At 48.1% G+C, this 15,076-nt stretch overlaps 3 protein-coding genes across 10 annotated transcripts in view; 2 read left to right on the plus strand and 1 right to left on the minus strand.

Annotated features, from left to right (window-relative positions):
- The window catches only part of LOC120895682 (hornerin), a 46,271-nt gene extending 35,726 nt beyond the window's left edge, over window positions 1-10,545 (minus strand). The window contains exons 1-2 of one of the 7 annotated variants that reach the window (XM_040299234.1): window positions 10,484-10,545; window positions 5,604-6,506 (exon numbers count right to left, since the gene is read on the minus strand). The gene's annotated coding sequence lies outside the window, so the exon portion shown is untranslated. Of the gene's footprint in view, window positions 1-5,603; window positions 6,507-8,456; window positions 8,790-10,020; window positions 10,299-10,324 lie in introns of those variants that run through there. The other 6 variants (XM_040299235.1, XM_040299232.1, XM_040299231.1 and 3 more) reach the window with 6 other exon arrangements.
- Window positions 10,546-10,901: 356 nt separating this feature from the next.
- LOC120893395 (carnosine N-methyltransferase) lies at window positions 10,902-12,828 on the plus strand. Of its 2 annotated transcripts, XM_040295239.1 has the most exons (7): window positions 10,903-11,137; window positions 11,237-11,486; window positions 11,565-11,683; window positions 11,795-11,935; window positions 12,014-12,176; window positions 12,268-12,501; window positions 12,582-12,828. In XM_040295239.1, the coding sequence occupies exons 1-7, from the start codon at window positions 11,004-11,006 to the stop codon at window positions 12,684-12,686; spliced, it is 1,146 nt and encodes a 381-aa protein (XP_040151173.1). In that variant the 5' UTR covers window positions 10,903-11,003; the 3' UTR covers window positions 12,687-12,828. The 2 variants fall into 2 exon arrangements, with proteins under 2 accessions (XP_040151172.1, XP_040151173.1); XM_040295238.1 differs by having other exon boundaries at window positions 10,902-11,137; window positions 11,237-11,683.
- A 614-nt stretch (window positions 12,829-13,442) lies between these two features.
- Window positions 13,443-14,896, plus strand: LOC120908395 (homeotic protein ultrabithorax). The gene has a single exon (XM_040319340.1). The coding sequence runs from the start codon at window positions 13,719-13,721 to the stop codon at window positions 14,103-14,105; it is 387 nt and encodes a 128-aa protein (XP_040175274.1). The 5' UTR covers window positions 13,443-13,718; the 3' UTR covers window positions 14,106-14,896.
- The last annotated feature ends 180 nt before the right edge of the window (window positions 14,897-15,076 follow it).

Here is a 15,076-nt window from a genome sequence, read left to right on the forward strand (position 1 = left end):
CGCAGTAACGCGTTAGGGGGCATGGAAACTGTTTGCTAAAAAGATGATGAAACCGATGGAAAATGACGACCCGGCCGCCGATCGTCGGGAAGGGGGTGAGGATTAGTCTGCCTTCGCCAAAAGAAAGGATTTGTTTTGCTGCTACTGTGTTACCCACCTCTTCCCCCTGTTGCGCACAATTTCACCGGTGCGAGAAAAACGAAACGAACAAACAACATACACAAAAAGCAATAAAATGTAATAAACCGAACAAAAATGAAACTGCTGTCTGATTTTTTTGTTTTTTTTTTACTAAATTCGATTTCTTCCTTCACTTGATCGTGGAGGGTGGTGGTGGTGGTGGTGGTGGAAAAAATGGTAAAAGAAGTAGTAACCCTGGAGTAAGTAGTAGCGACGACGCCACGCACGCAATCGACGCAGTGAACCAATTTCGATTTTCAACCGACCGAAACACACACACACCGCCCAGCTAGCTTCCCAGTGTAAGAGAAACTGGATGCGTGAAATCAACCGCAAGTGCGTGTAAGTTACGACGGGGGGAAGGGAGGGGTTAACGAGACTTCCTGGTAACGAGGCGAAGGAAGCAAAAATAAAACTGTGCCCCGGTGCGAACATGATGATCTAACTGGCAAAAAGTAAGCCAAGATGGGTTTGGGAGAGGGGCCGCCTCGCGACTGGTCAGACGAGTCTCTCGAAATTGCAAGTTTGAAAAGCTGAAGCCTGAAGTGTGTAGTGCGTGAGTATGTGTGTGTGAGAGTGTGTAGTGCACTTGACGAGGCTTTCCCTCCTCATCATCACTCAACGACACCGACAGGAAGTAGAGTCTTTATTGGCCTAGTAGTTGATGTTTCATTGAAAAAAGCACTAAAATGAAGAAAACTTACGAACACAAAAAAAACATGCTAAATCATACCCATTTTTTTTTTTAGTTTGAAAAGTAATCCTTGACATAAACTTCTATTTTGTATCTTGTAGAGAGTTCCAATTGTTACCATTTTATTTATCTTTTTACTGATATTTGTTTCTTGGCTATTCTTTGTATATGCTTTTTACAATTCATTTTTTCAAATTGAAACCTACCACTTTTCCGCTTTGAATTTGTCCTCAACGATTACCCAGTCCAACAATACTACTTATTCTCATTTTCCCTCATTTGTTTCAACCTTTTCTCCAATGTTTTATTATCTTTGAGTGTTTATCAAGTTCTAAGGATTATTTACATGTTGTAGCAACATTGCAGTTTCATTCCTTTAGTTTAGTTTAGTTTACTACATTAGTTTACTCCTTATTGTATTTCCTTTTTCAGAAAGCTACTCTTTCAACTGACTGATTGTTGCATGTTATTCTGTTCTATCGTTGGTTCTTCTTATTTCCAATAACATTTTATCAATTACACATTCTGATTTCTCAAAATTTAATAAACTCCAACCAATCTTGCCATCTCGGCTGATCATCCTGGATGTTGCATCATATTTAATGCATCCCATACCATACCATCATTTGTCCAGTGTCCAGCGTTTCCTACGGCCCTCTCTCGAACGCACAATCACACAATCACGGACGAAGCAGTAATAAAATATCGCACTGTAACAAATTACTCAAACGACCGCTGGGAAATCTACACCCAATTATGCTGTACAACATTTTACAGTTTTCTTGTTCGCTCGGTCCACGGTGCTATCACTCCATCTCTCTCTCTCTGTGCAACCGTCGTTAGTAGCTGGTGCCAATTTAATTTCCAATTGCCATACTCAATAATCCACCTTCTTAACAAACAGCGGCAGGCCACCGCACAGCAACTGGACTAAAGAAAGATTCGTGAATAATTACTCCCGTCGTCCGAAGGGTCGTTACAAGCGCAAAAAAAACACACACACAAACACATCCAAGAAGAAAGCAGTGGTTGGGGTTAGGGTATCGGGCAAAGCTGGGTGAAACCCGGTAGTAACTAACTCACTGGCGAAAATGCAAATTTATCATCAACTTTTCCGCCGTAGCGGCAGCAGCAGCAGCAGCGTAACGAAACATCATAAACCATGGCCTGTCCTCTCGGCCTTTTGTTCTTGTTGTTGTTGTTGATGCCAAAGTTTACCCGCTGACATTGAGAGCTTAGATTGTCCTTTTTTGTTTCTTCCGTTCCTGCTTATTAATTTTTCCACATTCTTTTACCAAAGCAAAGATCCCTGAGCACGGCCAAAAAGAGTTGAAAAAAATTGACCGAATTTGAGACCCGAGAGGGTGGTTGCAATCGGAACAGGGATGTCATCGGCAAAAAGGGTTTGTATTATCCTTTCATTCCGTTTCCGCAAACAAACTCTGTTTTCCCGTATCTAGCGGGAAGATGCCCGTCACACCAGCCACGCGCACACGCATGATAAAGATCGTCCTTTACCATACTTAAAATAGTATAAAAAACACGGTTTTATGAGGACCACTAAGGAGGTGAAAAAATACTGCCACATGGAAAAGCCCATAATGGGAAAGGACATTTTGGGAAGAGAAAAAGTTTCTTCTCGTGCTGAAAACAAAACACAACCACACGTTAGGGGAATGAGGAAGATTCAGGAGAAGGCGAAGAAAAAAGCAAAACTTCTCGGTGACATTTTCATTCCATTTAATTGGGATCCACCCCGAAAACCCGGAACCCTTTTCTACCATAAGCTCCCAATTTCCCCCCTCTTGTTCATCAGCACACCGTGTCTCTGTCCTATCCCTTATTGACCTATTCAAACACACCGAAACACCCCCCAAAAAAAGGAAAAAGAAAGTGAAAACGAAAGTCATTATCTTCCTCGTTTCGTCGAGCCCCAGCGTTTGCGGGCTGTTTTATCTTGCACTCTAACCATCCCCCCGTGTGCTCTGGAAAGCTCACGAAGCTGAAATTAACATCAAACTCAAAGCGCTGTAATACATTGGAACACATTCCGGCCGGCTCGCCCTTTAAAAAGGATATCTCAACCGGTGGACAAGTTCGAAAAGAAGCCGTGGGAGAAATACTTAACACCGTTATTGCTGTCAACGGTGCAGGGCGGGCCAGAAACAGAGACCCCAGTTAGGAAAAACCCCAACAAAAAAGAGATCATTACCTACAGCACACACATCACTGTGTCTTCAAGTGTTCTTGGATCCTTTTCTGGGATCATCCCACCAACAAACGATCGTGTGTGGCACAAAGCCAAAACAAAAAAGGCTCCCAAAAATGTCTTCCAGTGGTGCTAACAGGAAGGTGGTTAGCCCTGAGAACACATCCTGGAAGGGTAATCATAAACAGAACGCTCTCCTGGCGAGACAATAAATGCCGTTTGCTCAATTGCGCTTTTAGCTAATGTTTTCTTCATCATCGTGACAGCAGCAGCAGCATTGGGGCACGACGACAACACACACACAAAGTTGATTATTTTTTATGCTGATATGCTTTCGCTACTTAACTTGTCGGTGGGGGACTTTCTTGTCAGCTCTAACCACACACACACTGTGAAGGGGAATCCCATCGTCTTCCGACAAAACACATCCCTCGGGTTGTGGGTGCTTTGCTGCTGGCTTCACATACAGCAGAGTTTCGTTCGTTTTCATTCGAATCACGTAAAAGTCTGATTAAAGCTGAAAGAGAAGGAGAGTGAGTCTTCGTTTTATGTGTGTGTGTGGTGGGTGCTGGGGAGTCACTTCTTTTTTTACATCCAAATTAATTTAGAAGCTCTCCCCCCCCATAACCTTTTCAACAAATGTCAATGGGACCTCTCTGCTACATCCACAAAATGGCAATTTGAGCGTTGTGTGTCCGTGTGTCCTTGATAATTTCCGTTTCGTGTATTTTGGAAATAAAGCGACGGAAACAATAACAAAGTTCAAATCTAAGCGCGCGCGCGAGGAATTGAACCTTCAACCTGTCTTGTAAAGCAACTAACGCTTAGCACGACACCACGAAGTCTCGCTGAAATTGATTGGTAATAAAGGGTACACGTTTGTTGAGTCTGTAGTTAACATTAGACTTAATGTCTATATTTTTGGAAACCATTGGACATATCTTTTTAGTGTTTCATGTTTATACATTATAAATGGAAGAGCACAACATAGCCAACCAGCATATCCATCCAAGCACAAAAAGGCAGCAAAATTATAATCGTCACAAACGCATTTTAAGCCTCCAAAGCCTTTCAAACAACCCCATCAAATTGTATTATCAATCAACCGGGGCCCGCTTCGGACGAGCCAAATCTCTCAATCTAAGCTATTGTCAAACAATCGATTCTGTGGTGCCGGCCTGTGCATAGAAAGCACAAAAGCCGTCCAATTTAAACCGTTTCGTGTCACAAACCACACACACACACACACACATACACACTATTGGCACCGCGCTCAAAGAGGATTATCTTTCCCGGTAGAGGCACACACTCGTTTGGAAATGTCTTCATTTCCAAACCCAACCGTCTCGCTAGATGAACCTGGACGCCCCGGGGGAGGAGCCGGCAGTGTCCGTTCTGTTTCGGTTCTATTTTCAACTCGGACACCTCGGAGCCCCAACAGCCGGCAGGCAGGCAGTGCACAAATCCATATTGCCACCTAATTTCGCTTTGTCATCGATTGCTTTTGGGAGACAATTCCAAAAAGGTGCGAAACGGCGGCTGCTGTGGCTCGTTTGGCATGCAAAGAGGAAAACCACTTCACCGTCGTCGAGTGAGCGACGACAAGCTGCTGTCAGCCGGTGCCGGAACGCCTTCTGGCGGAAAAACGCGTGGCCAAACACCAGTTTTGGGCAAACGACCGGCGAGACCCCGGGCGGACCGTAACGATCATAATGAAACGATCCTCCCCGTGTCTCGCATGGCATCGTTTCAGTCTCCCACCAAAATCGTATTAAATCCCACCGGATTCCTGCATAATGCCTTCGGGGGGGGGGGGGGGGGGGGGGGGTGGGGGGGGGGGTTGGGGGGGGCACTGCTGGACCACGGAGTGAGCGTTCAAGAAGGCTCAATGCCACGTTCTTCGCCTGTTTCGGGCGCTTTTAATGACTTTTCACATTTCCTCCGACGAGCGGCACCCGGTTTGGGCCGGTCGTTGTCGTGCTGTCGCCGTCGCCGCCATTGCCAAATTGCTACAGTTCCAGCCGACGACCCTACCCTAGAAACCTAGCCAAGGCGACGGGTAAATGACTTCTCGCTCTCCCGGTGCCCACGTTCGCTTTCGATGCGCATAGTTTTGCAACTATAGTATAATATGGGTCTCTCGCACAAAGCTCATGCGATATGCCATGAATCATGCACGGCCGCCGCGTGTGTCGCCGCTTCTACGCTTTTCCATATGCACAAAGCACCCTCCCGCCCGCCCGGGTTTTTCGCAATGCGCCCGGCAGGCTCGTCGGCAATTAGCTCTGACGTCAGCAGTGCGCTTCTCCGGGTCTGTGTATGTGCGTGTCTGTGTCGTGACTTGTTTGAACACGTTTCGGGCTGGTTGCAATGGCTGACGTTGCATGTTGCAGCTTAAAGCGCAAAACCCACAGCGTTCCGGGCGGAATGAAGATGAAAAGCCCAAAAAGGGGCATCTTGTAGGCCTACAGCTACGGGACAACTAGGATGCAGATGGTAACCGCTTCCTCGGGCACTTACCTTGTGTCTTAGCTTTCAAACACATTACATTTCCTTCCGTGCGCTAAAACCACCAGACACACACACACACGCGCGGACCGTACCCAGTAGGCGACGAGATGATGGAAGAAGATGAAGGGGAGCGGCGCGGCGGTAGCGAAAATCTTCTCACCGATGCACGCGAGCTCACGAGGTGAGCAAACCAACCACGGCTGACCGTGCGAGATGCTGCTCTGACGACTGTGTTGGGCGCACACAATCTCACGAGAAACACACACGCTCACGTACACGGTGAGCTGATTCGACAAAAAAGATGATCGCGATCGAGCTGTTCGACCAAACAACACAAAAAACAAAACTACTGTGACACACGCACTTCACGCAGCACACCACTAAAACCGCCACGCATACACCTGCTGCTGCTGTTCGCTCTGCGTGCGTGTGCGCGTGTGTTATGCGCGCACTGAGCAGATTTTCTTCCACGCAAAGCCCTTCGTAACAGGTGGGCGCCCCTTTTTTTGCGGTTGCACTTTTCTTTTCAAACACGCACACACACACTCACAATCACGCTGCACCACACACCACTGAAACGATCGTGAAAACTTTCTCACCCAACTCACCACACAGCGCAAACCGAACACGATCTTCTCACCGCGCGCACTACGCTTTCTCACCCTTCTTAGGATGATGATCGGAGATGATGTTTTTTTTTTCTTTTTCTTTTTGCTTCTCTTTCTCCCTCTCCTTCGCTTATCTTTTCCGCTTCTTCGTTTTGCTATTTACACCTGATTCCACTTCGACTCGTTTTGCGCGTTTCCCTTGCGGATAAGGAAAAGCTGCTAGACACGTTGCCGTTTCGCTGATGCTGGCCTGCCACCGTCTGGGGCTACTGCTGCTGGTGGTTGTTGTTGCTGTCGATTTCTGCTGCGAGAAGGAAAAACAATTCACTTTAGGAGGGAGCAATGGTGTGTGTTTTCTCTCTGTGTCTGTGTCTGTGTTCGCACGCCCGGACTGCTGCTACACGAATGGCCGCAGGGGTGTGTGCGCTTTTGGTGGCTGAAGAAGGTGGGGTGGGCAAGGCCTTTCGCTTTTTTTTCTTTCTCTCTCTCTCTCTCTCTCCTCTCTTCTTTTCACCAGCGCCAGCCCACCAGACCACCACTTCACGTGCCATTTGCAGTGTGCGTTCCATTCACTGTTACTTCCTTTTTTGCTGCAGCGGTGTGCCGATTTCACCCCCTCCCCTCCCCCCTTTTCCTCCCCCTTGTGTCTTTCACTGTACAGCCCCTTGGGTGCCACGGGCTAGAAATTCCAAAGCAGCTCGTTTTTCCTTTTATTTTTTTTTTTCTTCGATTCGCTTTTTCCTTCCGCTTTGGGTTGCCCCAGTGCCTGGGAAAATTTAATCATTTAAATCCCCATCCCCAGAATGCTGCGCGGATGTTTCGAGTGGGGCATTCGATTATTTTTAAAATAACGAGCCACTTTTATTTTGTTGGTACATTCCAGGAAAGCTTTTACGAGCATTAAAGGTCTCGTTGGGCTTATTTGGTTTCGAAAACGGGACTATTTTTTACGTTATCCTCATTCATCCGTTAATAAAAGAAGGACTTTTAACCGAAAAAGCTAATTATGGGGTTTTGGTGTTTTGGTAAGCGCTCAGCCTTGTGTACGACTGATCGTTAGTTCAAGCCCACAACAAATTCCGTTTTAAAAACATTTTAATGATAGTTGTTTGCTTGCTGATTGGATGTGGATGGTTGTGATCATTATTAAAAGTTTTCTGCTGACTTTTTCAGGGCAACATTAATTTCTAAAAGAAAACAAAACTTCTTTACGGTGGTAAAAAATATTTAGAAATTAACATAACAGCAAAGCGACATTCAAATCAAAATCAAAAGGTGAAAATTACAAGTGCTATTTGATTATTATAATGTCGCTTTTTTATAAGAACAAAATCGAAACTCCTCTAATCTTCATGGACCAGAAAGACACCGGGCTTATTAACATCGTATGTTGTTCGATTATCAAAACGTATTGATGAAACACTCATCACACATATACTGGCCACTGTTTCCCGGTGAACAACCTGCACTTCACTTTCCTGAAGCGAGAGGACTTGTCACTGGCTGGCCAGCTGATGCAGCCGTATCCGCTTGGTATGCAACACACACACACACACACACACACACCCGCACAAACACAAAATGCACCCGCCGTTACATTCACCGCATGTCCAGAATGACCGACAGAAATCGGTGAATTAATTCGCTTTACTTTTAGCCCCCGCACACACCTCATCCTCAGCCGAGCTTGACGATGACACCGAGGCCGTTCAAAACCCCCCACGATGTGAGTGTGTGTATAATTAGTTAGTTTTCCAAAATTGTAATTAAAAGTGAAAATATAGCGACAAAACCTCAAAGGTGGCAACACTGGGATCCGGATAGCGAAACTATAGTGAAAGAGAGATCGCTTGCCTCTTCTTAATCTTTGCTCACCCATCAGCATTTGTGCATCATTTCCCTAACGTCCCCACTGTAAGGAAAAGTAGAAAACACTGAACCCCATCAAACGCAACGCAATGCAAAGTGACATCTCGCGACCAATACGCACACACACACACACACGCGCACAAACACACACACAGAAACACCGCGGAAAGGTGTGTAACGTCATCAGCTGGTTGCGCTCTGTTCGATGGTGTTGAACAAGCAGCAGTAGGTTTCGTAGTAGTCGTCGTCGTTCGTTGTCACCGAATTCCGTTCGTAGTTTAGTGATGCGTGAACGATCCACACACACACACACACGCAGAATGCACACTACTAACTAACTGTTTGCAACAAAAAATCGTCCTGATGACGTGAAAATAAATGCCACCTTCAACACAACCGACGTAGACGGCGGGCAGAGGCAAACAATACGCGACTACAGCACACAACCAGCGCGACCCAAGAAGGTGTGTTGGATGACAGTTGCTGCTCTGTCCCGCTCGGGTGTGCGCGCGCTCTCTCACTCTCTCTCTTTCTCACACACACACACGCGTTCGGTCCGTATTTGCAGTGGTATTGGGAGGCGATGACGTTTTCACAACCGGGCAAGCAGGCCCTGCGCGACACACATACGCGATCGCGAACGGACCACACATACACCCACACACACACTGGCACACACACATGGCTGACTCATAACGACTTTTTCGGGACATCATGCAGACAACCACTGGCGGTGGCAAAGGCTTTTTCCACCACCGCAGCTTAAAAGAAGACGGGAATGGGGGGGGGGATCAATCAAAGGGGGAAGGCAAAATACGCTCACTTTCTCACCAGCAAAGTACCACGCACGCACGCAATAATCCGTCTGGGCTACTAGACAAGGGGCAACACAGGGTACGGGGAGGAGGGGGTCGGAATGTTGACCTTTTTTTTGCTCTCCTCCGTGCGCCTCGGTCGAAAGTTTTGCGCTGCCCCCTCACACTATCGAAAACCCGCAATCTTCACGCAGTCACGACGACGACGACGACCACGATGACCGACATGAGCGATCAAAACGGTGGTGGCTGGGGGATGGGAGAAGCATGTTATTGATAGTGTGTGCGTTTTGCTGTGTGACGGTGTGGCGCCTTTCACAAAAACGGCATGCCCACTCCCCCCCCCCCTTGCTCATTCGCCAACCGTATGTCCTTGTGCGTGGCAAAAGATGGAATTCCTTTCGGTTAATTTGCTCGTCACATACACGCATATCACCCCCCGCACTTCCCACACAAAAAGAGGGCTTTTTTCTACGACTTTGTGTTACATCCGGGTTTAACCGGACCAGAATCGTTCAAATCGCGTGTTAGGACAGGCCTTCTTTTCCTTTTAGATTTCTTCTCCCGAACAGCACCAGCGACGAGCAGGAGGAGGACGGGATTAGTAGGCCAGGAAATAGGGGCCGTCTCGATCACGGTGGAAAAAAATATTTTAAATAATCTCCATGTGTGTGTGCGAGCGAGAGAGGCGAGAACGGCGCACCACGACGAAACAAAAAAATCTATATCTGGCCTGACCTGAGTGTCCCTTTACACTATCTGGGCCGTCGTTTTGCAAGTGTGCACTTTCCGTCGCAATCCCCTCCCATCCTGTACACGGGGTGTCCACACTTCCGCACCCTCCCCTTGACAAGGAGCCGCCGGAAATGTCTTTTTCCCACAACCCCCTTTCGCGAAAAGGGCAGCAGCAGGCCGAGCAGTGCTCGGACCATGGAACTAAGAGTTTCACTTTTTCGACAACTCACTTGCACTTTTGCCTCTTTTTCAAAAATCCCTCCCGCGCCCTTCGACTCTCCCGCGGGTGTAGGTAACCCCAATTCGCCTAGCCCACCACACACACACACACGCGCGCGTACAGACACGACACACATTCCCGGGGGCTGCTGCGAAGAACACAATTTACTTTTCACGCACTTTCGCGGCTCGGCGGTACGCACTTTTCCTCTTCTTCTCTCTGCCACGGGTACGGGAAACGACGGGGAAAGGACACACGATATTGTTATTGTTGTTGCTGCTCCTGCTGCTGCTATTACTTTCACCCCATCCCGCAACCCCGTTCGGATTTGGGAGATTTCGAGATTGCGAACGAACGGTGGCCGAGAATGCGACCACGACCCCTGGGCCTGACACCCACCACCGTCGTGACCGCAAAGGGGCACCCAGCCTTCCTCCCCGCACCCACACACAGACACACAGACACACGACACCGTCAGCTTACCAGCTGCTGCACTTCTTCTACTACTACTACGTTTTGCACGATTGCACTGCTGCCACTGTCTGATGCTTCTGCTGCTGCTTGCTTGCTTGCAGCCCCTTTCATCGATGGTTTGGAAAAACGGGGCTCTTTTTCGGGGAAGGGACGACGGCGAGTTATTACCGAGTACGTACACGAGCGAGAGCAGCCTGTGTCAGCCGTGGAAAACCCGACCTGCTGTCATGTTTCGCAATCTGTTCCTGTGTGGGCATGGGTGTGTGTGGATGTGTGTGTGTCTCTTTGTATCGCTATTTCTTTCTCTTTTCTGTCCGCTCGCGCGCCCCAAAACGTCATGCGTGGCAGAAAATGGCACACTATTTTTGCAAAACTCTTTGCACGCGACTAGCACAAATTGTGTGAGATGGATTTTCCCGAAATTTTCCATTTTTTTACCGTAAATTTTGTGATTTTGTTACTCCAAATGCGATTAAACAGGGCCACTTTTGCAAGTAACGAACAGCGAAGCTTTTCAAGCGCTCGATCTCACACCGTAAATAGGCAGAGCATCGGCGCGAGCTGTCAAAGCGGTGGATTGCTTTTGTTTTGATTTGCAATCGTTGGATACGCCACCGTTGAACGACGGGCAGGAGGTGCTTTTTTGTTGTTTTGTTTCTTTAGCAGAAACCAACCCAACCACCCCGTCATGGAATCGTCTTCGTCTTCAAAAGGACACGCACCCGAAACGGTGCCGGAAGATCCGGAAGCCGGCCTAATCGAAGACATGGAGGAGGAGCGGAGAAACTTTTTCAAAATCATCGCCGCCTTCAAGTACTACAGGTAAGAAAAACGCGTGCAGAAAAACGTGACGCCCGGTCCCACGAGGGGGTTTTTGCTTGCAAGCGATGCTAACGCCTTCGTCCGCTCCTCTACTTCTAGGCACAGCTCGATGGCGGAACTGAAGCGGAAGGAGTGCTTTCTCGAGACGCTACCAGCGGCCCACCAGCAGATGCTGACCAGCTACCGGGAGCACCTGCAGAACCAGCGGCGCTGCGTCGAGGTGAACGCGCAAGTGATCAAGCAGATCATACAGGACGCCAACTGTCTGTTTCAAAATGCGGACCACAACATCGAGCCCGAGCTGCAGCCGGCGGACGGGTTGAAGCTGCGCTATCAGGACTTTCAAAAGGTAGCGGTGCTGCACCGATCAAAGCCGCTTAGTGACGAAATTCATTCACCCACGTGGTGGTTCTTTATTCCTGCACAGGTGCAAATCACGCTGAAGCAAATTTTTCGCGACTGGAGCGAGCAGGGCAAGCTAGAGCGGGATCAGTGCTACAGCCCAATCGTACAGGAGATTACGGCCTTCTTCAACCCGGCAAAGTAGTGAGTCTCGTGCAGGACGCCCGGTGCTGGTGCGGTGGCCGCCGTCCCAATTGATAGCAGCATTATCTAATCACTGTCAATGCGCGCTGTGTGTTTTGTTTGTTTTTGCAGTGACCTGACAAAGGTGAAAATTCTGGTGCCCGGCGCTGGGCTAGGGCGGCTAATTTACGAGCTTGCCTGCCAGGGGTTTTACTGCGAGGGCAATGAGTTTTCGCTCTTCATGCTTATTGCGTCCAATTTTGTATTAAACAGGTATGACGGGATGGGGAGGGTATTGGTATTTCAGTACATTTCTCTTAATTTTGGCAACCTTTTTTGTCTTTTCTATAGATGCGTTGTGGCAAATCAGTGTACAATCTACCCGTGGGTGCACCAGGTGGTGAACAATCTGAGCCAGCAGAATCAGCTCGTTCCGGTTTCCTTTCCCGATGTTAGCCCTACAAAATTCCCACCCAAAGGGACGATGAATATGGTGGCGGGAGACTTTCTGCAGGTACGGCAAGGAACCATCGATCGCAAACGTTGACAGAAAGTATAATCAACCGGCCAATGTGTCTTCTACCATTTTGTGTCTTCTGAGACAGGTATACCGGGACGAAGATTACTGGGAGTGTATAGCCACCTGCTTCTTCATCGACTGTGCTAACAACATCATCGAGTTTATCGAGGTGATCAAGAAGATACTGAAACCCGGCGGCATTTGGGTGAATCTGGGACCGCTGCTGTACCACTTTTCCGACGTGCCGCAGGAGGGCAGCATCGAGCCGACGTACGAAGATTTGCTGGAAATTATTCGCTCTCTTGGTTTCATCATTCTCGTAAGCACAATTTACTCGTTTAGGCCCATCACACGACCTCAACTTTTGATCATTAATTACATTCATCATTTCGTTGGCAGAAAAATGAAACAAACATCGTGACGACATACTCGCAAAATCCCACCTCCATGCACCAAAGCCACTACAACAGCATATACCTGGTTTGCCAGAAACCAAACAACTGACCTTATGCCATCGCCTTCGCCATCGTAGGCCGTAATGAATGTTGCGAAATCAAAAGGATTTATATGATACACCGGGCAGGATGTAACGAACTATTTTCATCGGAAAGAATAAAGAGCATTGATTACGCTTTTCCCATCCACAGTGAGAAGAAGGGGGTTTCATTTGGGAGTCGTTTAGAACTGTCAGGACTGTTTGGTCCGGTTGTAAGGAGATGCAAAGCTTTGCTTCTTTCCGCATCACAACCACAATTCTCAACAGGTAATAGTTGTTATTAGCTTCTCTCGGCTTTTTCGTTTTGGATGATGTCATGCCTGGCTCGATGACATCATGCGGAGTATATGGAAATGGGTTGATATCATCCGATTTCAGTTCAGCATGATCTCATTCTCTCCAACCCATTTATAAGCTCCAATTTCCAATGTGTTTCATGTGCTGCAGGCATTGGAAAACCAATACAATTAGAGCATCTTGAAGCAATTTTTCAATTCGTTGAATTCAAAACCACGTTCGCAATCAAACGAACCAATGTGGCCCAAAGTAACCGCATTTGGGACACGATCCAAATGTTGAATTCCCAATAACTCTCTTACTAACGCGATTTGAAGCATTAAAATCCAGTATTATCTCATTTGCAGTTTTACTTAACTTCAGTAAAAATTTCAAACAAATTTGTTCTACTAGTTGTCACGCTCGGTGACTTGCTAGCGTATCCCTCCGTGCGACCCAATTTCAAGCGAACCCATTGTCCATCTGTCAACTGCCGTGAAACGCCAACCGAAATTTTCTGCACCTTGCACAGACGCTTCAGTTTATTGATCCACACACAGGGGAGAAAAAAAGGGACAAAAGCGACCTGCCGTGCAAAGGAACAAGGCGTGCTCTGGTGCATTTTTCCAAACCCCGACGCTGTGTTAAGTGTTCACGTTTTCAGTCCGCGTTTACCGGAGGAACACCGCAACACTTTGCAGACCGTGCTTCATTACTGTGTAGTACCCCTTCGACGTACCCTCGAAAACTCCTCACGCAATATCATGTCGACGAACTTTAACGTTGGTGTGGCCGCGGAAGCGAAACCCTCGAGCCGCGTGCTGAAACCCCCGGGCGGTGGCCATTCGGACATTTTCGGCTCGTCGGACGTGCGACAAAACCCGCCTCGGCCGAAGAACAACCAGCAGAACTCGTCCAACATGAACGCCGTCATGGGCACGATGGACCCGAACGAGTCGCTCGATACGGGAAAGCAGGGAGGCGGTGGTGGTGGCGCCGCACCGTCGTCCACCGGAGGAGACAACGGATCATCGGCACCAGCGCAAAATGGATCATCAAATGGCGGTGGCGGAGCATCGGCGGACAGGCAGCAGGCAACGTCGGAACGGGCACGTGTGCCACCGGGCGGTCACTCCCAGGGCTTCTGGTGAGCTGGGTGAGCGCACCACCCTGCCTCCCCGCCCCACCACCTCACTACATCCAACACACAACCACTCGCCGCAAGTAACGCGCATTTTGCATTGCACATCTCTCTGCTCTTTGCAACGGAACCAAAAGTAGTAGAAAAAAAACAAGTGAATTACTACTACTACTAGCACGGAAATGGGGAGCACCAACCCTCCCACATCCCCGCAACGCGGGCCAGCAGGTTCCGGCTTTTCTATATTGTGTTTACATCATACTCTACGGCACCCAACGGAAGCATCTGTCCGCACCCCGGGGGACACACCTCCGGCGTGCGTGCCCGGGACGATCTTCATCGGTCGGAGGGCGCAGAGTGCTCCATTTTGTTTATTAATGTCTTGTGTACCTCGAACTTCTATTGTTAGCTTTTAATGGAAACACACACACTTACACACACACCCCCTTCCTTTCGCTAGCCTATCGTCTTTCGGGCAAGGGCTAGCAGAGTGTACTGCCAAAAAAAAAAACAAGAAAAAGACGACACAAAATCCCGTTTACTTACAAAAAAAAAACCCCAATGCCTCTCTACCTATAACTAACTATTACTTTCTAATTGTGTATTTTGCGTATGGTATTATAACTTCCAAAAAGTAAAAGTGTTAAGCGTGAGCAGCACCACAATCCCCACGCAGGGGGGGTCGGGGACACTCAAAGACCAATCGATCGCCACCACCCCCCTGGTACTCTTACACAAAATGACGGAACAAATAAATTATACACTACAGCTTAATTAAAAAGCCAGCTGCATGGACAAAAAGCCCCATTTTCATTAATGTTCTGCATCTTCCGGGGTGAAAGAACCATCTTTTTCCGAAAATAGACGCTAATCTTCCGTTGGGCAGAAAGGGGGGGGGGGAAGAGGAGGAAGGGATCCATTTTTTCGTTCCTCCTCGAAAAACGCTGTTTGCCGTTGCCAGGGGTTGCAGATGGGAAGTGT

This window comes from Anopheles arabiensis, chromosome 2 (genome assembly GCF_016920715.1).
Source record: "Anopheles arabiensis isolate DONGOLA chromosome 2, AaraD3, whole genome shotgun sequence".
Taxonomy (NCBI): Eukaryota; Metazoa; Arthropoda; class Insecta; order Diptera; family Culicidae; genus Anopheles; species Anopheles arabiensis.

Bases quoted from the DNA above. Each gene is read 5' to 3' on its own strand.
- LOC120893395 (XM_040295238.1), top strand. From the start codon at position 11,004: ATGGAATCGTCTTCGTCTTCAAAAGGACACGCACCCGAAACGGTGCCG. The intron at 11,684-11,794 runs GTGAGTCTCGTG...TTGTTTTTGCAG, and splicing joins TTCTTCAACCCGGCAAAGTA to TGACCTGACAAAGGTGAAAA. The intron at 11,936-12,013 runs GTATGACGGGAT...TCTTTTCTATAG, and splicing joins TCCAATTTTGTATTAAACAG to ATGCGTTGTGGCAAATCAGT.
- LOC120908395 (XM_040319340.1), top strand. From the start codon at position 13,719: ATGTCGACGAACTTTAACGTTGGTGTGGCCGCGGAAGCGAAACCCTCG.